The 11154-nt window shown below is 38.8% G+C and overlaps 1 protein-coding gene across 1 annotated transcript; it reads left to right on the top strand.

Moving 5' to 3' along the window:
- Window positions 1–4530: 4530 nt before the first annotated feature.
- LOC118334941 (5-hydroxytryptamine receptor 3A-like) lies at window positions 4531–9744 on the top strand. Its single transcript, XM_035671048.1, has 10 exons — window positions 4531–4570; window positions 5339–5499; window positions 5592–5636; window positions 6018–6127; window positions 6359–6528; window positions 6610–6770; window positions 7893–8103; window positions 8195–8356; window positions 8677–8762; window positions 9526–9744. Exons 1-10 carry the CDS (start codon window positions 4531–4533, stop codon window positions 9742–9744), a joined length of 1365 nt encoding a protein of 454 aa, XP_035526941.1.
- Window positions 9745–11154: the final 1410 nt, after the last annotated feature.

Genomic DNA, 11154 nt, shown 5'->3' with positions numbered 1-11154 from the left:
ACCCTCCTCCTCCATCTGTCTGAACATTTCCTGGACTGATTGTTGTTGCTGGCGCTGAAAAACGCCTCTCGAGCGGAAAGAGGAGGGAAGAGGAGAACAGAGCGGCATCACCTGTCTGTCCTCTGTGCACTTTTATCTCACAGGAGTTTCTTTGTTCAGTTTTTTTCTGTGACTTGTTGTGGGAATGATTAGCCTTCTGCTACGTTATTATTTATTACCTGGTAGGTGTAACCAATGAGAGCTGTGTATTGTGACACCATCTCTATTAAAATACATGCTGCTCCTCCCCCCTTTCCTTTCCTCTCCTCTATTACCAGCCAAACAGTCAGGGGCTACTGTGATTGGCAATCGGATTTATTACTAATGTACTACTTCTTCTCTGTTATAAACTGTATTTCGAACGAGTGTTCGGACACTAAATATAAAAGTCAGCTCACACCGGACTACCTTACCTTAGCAAACTTAAACGTGCTGACTCCTCTCCTCGGATCAGGGAGCTCCCGTCTCGACTTCGCATGCAGCTTTTCGACTTCCGCTGACCTTTTTTTTTCCCCCTCGCTCATTCCCGCCATGACTTTCAAACACCTCTGCTGAATGTGAATACAGAAACTGACTTTTAAGGTGGCGGACGAGCCCAAGACGTGGCGGCCAAAATGAACAGAAATGGACTGAAAACAAACAAAAAAAAAAGACGTCACACAGAATGTAGGACGATGAACACGGATCTCTTCAGAAGGGGAACATTTATATCGTCACCTAAACTGGAATTTAAACACGAACTCTGAACCATGAACTGGTACTCCGAACACACACCTGCCCCACCACACCATCCTCTCCTTCTGCAGCTCCATTCTAGCATGTCAGTATTATCGTCGTACAACTGGAAATCAACAAGTACCACCAAGCAATAAAGACGCCGAAGCTCCTTTTCTCCTGCAGGAGGACGCTCATTTGCAACCCAAACAAAAAACTGTTTGCACTGGCCTGTTGCATTCAAATTCAAGTCATTTTTTGTTGTGTTAAATTTATATTTTTTATTTTAATTTTGCCGTTGTAAAGGGATTTATTGTGAGAAAAACATAATACAGTGAATTTGAGATATTTAGGCCACACTGTGGTTAGCTGGCATTTTGTTCATCCTCATATTCCCCCGTGTTCATCCCCCGACAAGCCTTTTTTCTCCTGGTTTGTGAAGCTTTTAGTTGTTTTGTATAACTTTACTGTCTGTTGTTGATGATCTCTCCGTTTCTGTGTTTTAATTTGTTGCAAAACACTGTGTTGTTTGTTAGAATGTGGATGAAAAAATACGTGAAACATTTGTAAAGGTTTACACACTTGCGCACAGATGCGCGCTCACATAACGAATAACTGAAAAAGGGACGATATCAACATTTAATGCACTACTAGCTGTTTCCTAGACGACACACTTTGCGGTGCATGAGGCGATAGTAGAGTAAGCATGTTAGTCTAGGTCAGCCCGCACCCTCCTGTAGAATACTTGATGACGGATCACTGCGCACACATAAAGCCGTACCATATCCTTCTGCAGTGTTATATATCGGTTGCTGGCTCACTATTCCCTTGGCCCGAACTGTTAAGGTCAAGAGTACTGCACTACTATATCCAAGCTGCAAACAGTCATGTGATCTCAGTCCGAATGTGTAGATGAAGCCGCTCTCTGGCACCAGCCGCAGTATGATATCAAAGATATGGGTCCCGACCCCACTTTTCTAGAATTAATGAGTGAAAATATCAAAGAAAACATTAAAACGGACAATAAAGTTTTTGCATCTAAACAGTCGCTGAGTGATTTGCTTTTTATTTAAATGGGAAAGTTTCATTAAACAGGGCAGGGTTATGTTTTGGTTTGTGTCTTTTAACAAGCAGCGCTGCTCTAAGATGTTTCCTAACATGGTCACCTTCACGGAAACTCTCCTCTCTGCTTTATACAATCATTTTTCAAACTCTGGTTTGCAGCACTTTCCCACCACAGAGGTCAATTTGTATTTCTGTCACCAGTAAAAATAACTCCTTCCCTTCTCTCTGTCTGCAGAATTTCCCCCCTTTTTAATCTCCAGTTGTAAAAAAATAAAAAAAAAGGCGGGTAAAGTGTCAACAATTTACATAAAATTAACAAAACCAAGAAATAAACCTGAAAAGCAACAAAGAACATTGTCTTTATTTATTCAAAGCTGATTAATACGTTTATGTTAAACCCACTGTGTAGTTTCCCTCAGCTGTACGAAATGTTTTAGTGTCTTTCAGCTCATTGTTTTGGTTTTACGACTGCAACTTTAATGTTTTGGTTCACTCTCGGTGCTCTAATCAGTGGAGTTTTTGGCCGTCTTTTGGCATTTAGCGTTTAGCATTTAGAGACAGATATTCTTTGGTAGAGACCAAAAACAGGGCTGAACAGAGAATGTCAATGTTATTTTGACTGTTGTAAATACACGATTATGTTCCCCATATTAAGTTCCTTGCGGGATAATATGTCGTATTTAAATTATGTTGTGCTGTAAATGAGTTAATACAGGTTTAATCATAAGGAAATTCCCAATAACCATCTCTTAGACATCATAATGATTAAATGTTTTCCAGATTTCTTTATAGAAACCCTCTCAGTTTAATTTCCCATTCCCACAAACTGACATTTTTTAACCCAGGTACCAATACAATAAGTAGGTTTACTTGCAATACACATATCAATAATCTGAACTCCTTTGAGGAGTGAGACGTAGATAAACACATTTTCCTCAAGGGACCCCTTTTTCTATACTTTAGTAAACTAACAACCCCTGACGAAGTGATGTATTTCATGGATATTTATATATATTCAAAATTGTACAATTAACTTAAACAATGAATTCAGTAATTGCGAAAAGTTTGTGTAAAACGAGTGATTTGGATGATTTTTGAGCAGATTAATTCCAGTTTAGGGAATTTATTATACAATTATCTGTCTGTATTATGTATATTTTTACATTTTACATCATTTTGTTGTACAATCAAATTCTGGACCCACGTCCCTTTATAAGTCCTGTGACCCGACCTTTGCTAAACACAGTCAAATTTTTGTGCAATTAGAAATGTAACATATATAAACATCAATTCAAATCCAAATGAACCATTTTCATCTATTTGGCTGAAGCAATCACCAACTGTTGCTGCTCACTACGCTGCTGATGCTGCGTCCACAAGACCAGCTGGATGTCAATGAATCCCTGAACCAGTTCACTGAATCCATCACCACATTGTTTAAAACAATCTGATGTCCTTGCACAAAAAACAGCTAACCGGGTTACAGCGTGCTTGTTTTCTTGTTTTGGCAGTTTGAGAGTTGTATGTTTCATCAGAGAGGAAACGTAAAAAGAATAAAAAGAAGCAGTAGTGGTTTGATTCATCAAAAAGAATAATCAATAAAAAATTACTGATTAATAATCAGTGTTTGGCAGTAGCTCATTACTAGTATTAATATTACTTCCCCCAATAACTAGTAGTGTAACTAATTACTAATAAATTTCAGTAATAATATTAAAAAAGTTACTTCTTCAAAAAATAGTTACAATATTACTTTTGTTGGCACATTTGAAATAAAACAATCCAATTACATCCTTGGATAATTACCAATTGTGCTGGGGTAGCAGAAACATAACTCACAATTTAACTAACTATTGTTGGCAGTAGTAATAAGTAAAGTAATAATCTTACTTTTTAAAAGAGTAATGAGTAATAAATGACATTTTTTTTGAGTAACTAGCCCCACACTGTAAATAATTAATTAATGATAAGCAGCAATCAGTTTCAGCTCCATCCAACCTTTAACTTCATAAAGTCAAGTGTACGCACAGAAGTCGATTAAAATCTGTGAAGTCCATTTACTGTACAAAAAACTGAAAAAATCTTTAAAAAAAAAAAACGCATAAATAATAAATCAGCTTTAATGCTCAGCTGCCCACTGTGAGCCTGGCACAGGACGACAATGAGTGGGTTTTAAATGGCATCAGTGTTCCTAATGTCATTACCACATTACCACATTACCACCTAATTGAATTTTACCTTCTCGTTTGCTCGTGTGCTGTGTGTCCTCAGATGCACAGACTTACACCCACAATCCATTTGTCGCCAGTGTCAAATAAGTTTGTGAGCAAGCTGTAAATTCACATTATCTCTCTCTCCGCTCTCAGTTGGACAAGTCCTTCCCCACCTGCCTTTCCTTTAGTTTTATTATTTGTCAAGCAATCATCTTCAATCTCACCTGCTTCGAGAGTCAAATCGAGGTCTGATATATACACAGTGTGTCTCCCTCCTTTGTCAAACAATTACGTCAATCCAGGGCCGTCCACTGTGGGATGGGTTTCTCATTTCAGGCAGTTGACAGAGGTCATTTGTTCTGCCCAGCCCTCCTCAGCTCAAACCAAAGGACAGCATCACAGAGGATCTGGTCTTACAGCAGAGAGGCACACACTCGGCTGGATGCTGCTCTTAACACACACACACTCACACACTCACACACACTCTAAGGCTGCAGATATGATGCACGTTGCTTTTCTTCTCCTGGTCGTCTTCACAGGTAAGAGCATGTTTGAGGGGTGTATATGTTTGAACCTCTGATTGTTTTTGAGAGTCAGGAGGACAGCAAAATTAACAGTGATGATTTTATGCAAAATCTTCTATACTATCGTATGATATATTACAAGACTATAGTGAAACAAAAAAAAAAAAAACAGAAACAGAGACACACTGTTTATATCTGGTGTATAAACTGAGGAGCCTGTAGATGTTGTCCCAGAGTTGTTTCAGCTGCACATTTTAAACCAAAGAATTTCGTCACACTCAAAGACTTATTTGCTTTATCTGCTTCACAGTGATGTTTTTTCTTCTTAATATGAAAAAGAGAAACAGTGCTTCATCGAAAGGGAGGGAAAAAAGTATAAAAAGAAAAAAATAAATTATGTGGGAAGATATGGAACAGAAATCCAGCCCTCCTCTTATTTATAGCATTTAAAAAATGTACACAGACGATTACTATAATTGCTCTCTGTCAGCCAGCAGGGACATAACAGTGGATGTGTGTTTATTTTTTTTATTATTAGAAACTTACAAAAGAAAAAAGGGCTTTAAAAAAATTGGTGTTTTCTTAAATGTTCAGCTTTGGAGTGTAAAATAAATCAGGTTTATTAACAACAGTAACACAGAAAACATATATATAGTGTGTATAACATATATTGTATAATCTACCACAGTAGATCACACAAAGACAATATCAAATAATCGAATAGTATGAATGTAATTAAATATATTTTAAAGGCAAAACGTCTCTCTCTTTAATGTACAGTAGCTGCGGCGCCCTCTAAGAAAGTGTGCAGCTACCAGGACATTCTGGATTACCTGAACCTGACCACAAATAACAGCGTGTTTAAACTGACCCGGCCCATTCTGGACTACACGCACCCAACCACGGTGGAGCTGGACATCATCCTCTTCGCCATCCTGGCTGTGGTAGGTTGGTTACTGTGTTGGTGTATCTGCTGAATGTGACCATGCAGTTGATTAGTGCTGATGTGTGTGTGTGTGTGTGTGTGCATTTCCAGATTGAGAAAACACAAACTTTCATTCCTTTCGTCTGGGCAACGATGGTGAGTGAACCTTTATAGTTTTTTATTCCTTTCATCAGTGTAAAGTTGGCAGAGATGAGTGGTGAGTTTGCCCTCAGCTCTCTTAGCTTTAATAAACAAAATAAACTCGCAAAATATCAAGAAAGGAAATATTCTGACATCTATTTTCATTACCAAACAGAAAAATACAGACGTAAACCTTCTGAATTCAACTTTCTCTCTTTTAAGTAATTGTAAAATACCCCTATTTCAAAGAATATATCCATCCAGTGGCCCAAACCTACATCAGTAGAAACCTTTTTCCATATGTGACTATGCTCCGGTTGGTCACCTGTTTATTTTAAAATTTGTCTGTAACTTTGTCTCTTAATTTTCCGGTAATTCACCTTTATTTTTCTGCAGATGTGGAACAATGAACGCATCTCATGGGACCCTGCTCAGTTTTGTGGAATCCGTCAGATTGCAGTTCCTAGAGACATGCTCTGGAGACCAGACCTCTTCATCTATGAGATGTGAGCCTGCGGCACACACAGACACAAAGTGTAGTTCACACAAAGAGACACACAAATAACGGACTTTAATGGATGCTGTCTTACCCAGAATTAGATCTGTATGATAAATCTGAAACCTGTTAGCTAGCTTGGAAAAGTTACCTCTCCTAGCCAAGCAGCATTCTGGCCTTCAGGAGGAGGAGCATCTACAGTCCAGTTCATGATTTGTGTTTTTGTGTGTTGATGTCTCAGGATACAGAAGGACGACTCCCCTCTGAATCCCTACGTGCACGTGTCCTATGATGGGATCGTGACTTCTGAGGAGGACATGAGGGTGGTGAGCACCTGTAAGATGGATGTCCACAAGTTCCCCTTCGACACGCAGAGATGCAACATCACTGTCGGCTCTGCAGCACATTGTAGTGAGTGTGTGTGCTGCATGTGACTGCATGAATGGAAGTTTTTAACCCTCTTTTCACTCAAACGTTCTCCTCCCGCCACAGTTGATGAAATCCGGCTGTTCCCTTTCTCCAACTCCTCCCGAGCCACGCAGTTTTCCCGTGAGGTGATGAAGACACAGGGGGAGTGGGAGTTCCTCCAGCTGTCCGTCAACAGCTCCAATTACACCATCCACGATAGACAGTGGGAACTGCTCGTATACACTGTACGCTACACAGCGACAGATACTGATGGGTGACAATTTAGAGGAAAACCCTGAACGTATGAGTGGAGAAACGTAATGAATACAGATATAGAGCATCAGGGATCTGAGGGATGGTTTAACGTGATCACAGTCCAACAAACATCTATGTCAGATTTTACAGGGTAGACAGCGAGACTAGCATCAAAACATCAAAAGAGGTAATATCTTGGTGTTCAGACAATTAAATCTATGCAAAGAAACTTCTGGAGGCTCCAGAACTCGTCATTCATTTGTATTTTCTTGTTTTAGTTGTAAAAAAGACTGGTAAGTCTCAGGCACTCATGTCCAATGTGTGTTTTCAAATTGCTTAAATTGTGCGTCACTTAAGTCTCAAATGACAAATTTGTGCTCTTGAATTATAAATCAGGTCTGAAAATTAACGTTCACAGTTCAGTTTTACACTGTACTTAATTTGTGCTCTTAATAACATAATTTATACAATTTCAGTTCATTAATTTCGTGAGTTACATAACCGAAGTTACATATTTGCACTCTTGTGTTTCTAAATCTGTTCTCGTATGAATAAATTAAGTGAAGTTAACAGAACATAATCCAACCAGTATTGTCAGGTTTCCCAATTACTTAATTTGTGCTCTTCAGTTGCTTAAATTTGTGATCTTTAATTACTTTATTAATTATTTTTTAATAAGTTGAGTGCACAAATGAATCAAGCATAGTTAATAAAATTTTGTCAATTTAAAAACAATCCTTAAAGCCACAGTAGGTGGATCTAATTCTCAGGAGATTCAACAATCGACTATCTTTCTTGGCTCTGATTGGTTGTTCTTGTTCAGGCCCGGTAGATTCTTGTAAATACTATCAGGAGCACAAGGAGGAGCCAGATCTTTTCACAGATTATCTGTCTCATGTAGTACTGTCAGGATATAGTGAAAGTTATTCTTAAAATGACCTACTGCAGCTTTAATTCATGCTCTGCAATTAAAAAATGTGTGCAAATTAAAAGAACATAATATTTTATTAAAGTGAAACATACATTTTGAACACCTTTCTAACTCCGGAAATGTCGTAATTTCTTTTTTTCATTTCATCGATTTAGCCTGACCCTTGAACCTGTTTTCCTAGTTCACCATGAAGAGGAGGCCTCTCCTCCATGTCATCAACTTCCTGTTGCCCATCCTGTTCTTCCTGAGTCTGGACCTCGCCTCCTACTTCATCGCAGACCATCGGGGAGAGAAGTTGGGCTTCAAAGTCACAGTGCTGCTGGCCATCTCCGTACTGCTGCTCATCCTGAATGAAATCCTGCCCTCCATGTCCAACAATACTCCACTCATAGGTACAGACTGAATGAGATCTAGTTCCCCTTCATACTACTTGGATGGATTAATAAGCCATAAAAGTAATAGATGATTATTCCCTCCTCTCAGCGACCTACTGCATTGTGATCTTTGCTCTGATGCTGCTCAGTCTGCTGGAGACCATCTTGGTTACGTATCTTATGGAGAAAGACTCTGCATCCCAGGAGCTCAGCCTGAGGGACAACTGCAAGGACAAACAGGAAAAAGTCAAAATCGATGAATATAACACAGGTGAGACCCAGGTCACAGACAAGAGCTGTGAGCAACGAAGCTCATCAGTATCAGATGCTCCATGAATGAAAATGTTGTGGGGGAATTTAATCTAGTTTAAGTCTATAATTTTAAACAGCTTAAAACTTAATTTTTCAATCAGTTATTTCCATGCACCAGTCAGAATGTAACAATATAAGAGTTGCCAAGGAGCCTACCTACTATATATACCATGCTTCTTTCATATTTAGTCACAAAAAAGTGTTTTTTATATGCAGTATTATTGTGAATCATGTTTCTTGTGCAGTAATCCTTGTGACAAACCTGCCATGTGATTTCAGATGAGAACAAAAAAACCTGCTGTTCATGCATCTGTAAAGCGTCTGATGGTGAAAAACAACATGAAATGCTGCCTGTTTCTGAAAAGGTACTGCATATAATAGGTTCAGATACAGGATTATTACCACAAGCCAGGTCGATGAAATTGTGTAGTTTCTTGTGTGTGTGGCTTTTAAAAAAGTCGTTAAGAGGAGCTGAAAAACCAGAGTACTCAAGTACTGGACACAACCAAGTGGAAAGCTGGGAGTGGGGAGTCACACTTGGAAAGTAAGTTGAAAATTAATAGAAAATAATTAGAGACTAATCCAATGACAGCACGTTTATAAAAAGAGGACATATCTATTTCTAATGTAATGTAATGTATGTTCTCAGTATTGGGGTAAATCCAGCCCAAAGAATGCATGGTTACGCCCTAGTTTAGGGGGAGACCAGTGTGGAAAGACCACTTAATTTTTCCTTTTAGTATAATTTTATGCAGTGTCTGTAAAATGGCCTTATTTTACGGAATCGAAAGCAACTTGTTCCAATGAGAACTAGTGACTATATACGGGTCTAGTATATAATAGTAGGACATTACAGTGGATTATTTATCACTTTAAGGAATAATGTTACACTATATACCAACGTTTAGACTGCAGGTTCATTGTTCAACAGTGGTGTGATAACATGGCAAGATTCAATGCATTTACATGCTTTAAACATCTTACGTTGCCTTATTCAACCTGTTAAGAACCAATAACTTGACCTCTAAAGAATATCCTGTGTGATAACATTTATGAGACACTTGTAATACATTATCAGCTTCAGCGGGGAAAGCCAACCCACTCTAACATGACTCCTGGTGTGTGCAGGTGAACACTCGCATTGAGTCTGGAGAGTCTCATGTGTTACTGTTGATCCTGGAGGAGCTGCAGGAGCTGCAGAAAGCTCTGAATCTGCACCTCAGCTGCAGAAAGGAAGGAGGGAAGTCCTTCCAATGGGCCCAAAGGATCAACAGAGCCTTCTTCATATTCTACGTCACCACTGTGTCACTGTTTCTACCCTTCATCTTCATAGAGTGGAACTCTTAGAAGTGTAAAATAAAACCATGTAATACTTCAGTTTCTGTATTAACACGTGATGTAAAACTGTAAAATTGTGTCGTGTTGTGATTATAAAAGCAAACTTTGTGTATTTAAAGTATCTCATTCTAAATCTCTTTTACGTGGTTTACGTGGATTGTGCTGTCGATGAAAGCTTTGTTCATTCAGTTTAATGCATTGTTTTGAATACAATGGTATAACATGTGTAATGAAGAATCTATGTCTCTTCACAGCAACAGATACCAGAATAAAGTGAAAGCTACATGTTGACTTTCAAAAAACAACAATACAATAAAACCTAAAATATAAACCAACTGGAGTCTTTTGACAGAAAATGTGAATTCATGATGAATCTGTAGGCTAAAACATAAATTGTACCTCAAAATGTTTTTTAAAGGACCAGTGTGTATGATTTAATGGCTTGGTTGTTTCACTTTCTCCTTCCAAGCGTGAAGGAGAAACAACGGTGGCTGCGAAATGCACGAAAAATACAAAAGTCCCTATTGAGAGACAGTGAGGGCTTTAATGAACGAAAACACACCTAAACATGAACATAGGAGTCAATCAGGGTCGAGGAGCATTACGTAGGGCAGGCTGCTGTGTGTAAAATAATAACACTTGCTTCCTCATGTTACCTAAATAATTAAAATTATGTCTCCCTTTGAGTGATTGAAACTTTGTTGGGCAGTTTCTGGTTGTTTCAATCTACTTGATAAACGTTGTCACATAAAGTTTACCCATTAAGAATATTATTTATACATCTTCACCCCTAACACTAACTTATTTTAGAGACCCTCCACCAGAGCTCAGATTACGACCCAAACCTCGACCTCACCTCCAGAAATCGTTTGTGCAACGTGACAAAGAATAGAAACAAATCTAATCCAATGTGATCCGATCAGGACAATCGATTATAAAAGATTAAAGAGGAAATTTCACCGCTTCCAGTTGAAATCCTTCACGTTGACAACAGTCTCCAGTGAGTGTGTGAAACACTAACAAGCACTCAAACTCACTGACCTCCCTGATGTAATATTTTCTCCACTGTAATATTTCACATTATCTCTCCGCTCGGAGGAATACGTCTTCCTCTGCTCTCCTGTTTCAGTCTACTTTCACCTCACAGCTCATCGGTCACTTTAAACCAATCACGTCCATCCTCAGCAGCCCTGAGATCCTCGACGTTATAAAAATATCATCAAAAAGGAAGCTCGTCCATCATTTGGTCAATCATAGCGTGGATCTGGTGTGTTGCAGTAACATGAGGACACAGACACATGTGCACTCATCGCTCAGGCTGCTACAGCGCTATAAAAAGTCCCCTCAGGACTTTCACATGTTTTATTGTTTCACCACATCGAATCACAGAGGATTTTGATTTGATCTGTTTTAGCCATG

This window comes from Morone saxatilis, unplaced genomic scaffold (assembly GCF_004916995.1).
Source record: "Morone saxatilis isolate NCDOM2014 unplaced genomic scaffold, NCSU_SB_2.0 Contig1, whole genome shotgun sequence".
In the NCBI taxonomy this organism is placed as follows: Eukaryota; Metazoa; Chordata; class Actinopteri; family Moronidae; genus Morone; species Morone saxatilis.
Note: the sequence above shows the minus strand (reverse complement) of the source record. Positions and strands in the feature narration are given on the sequence as shown.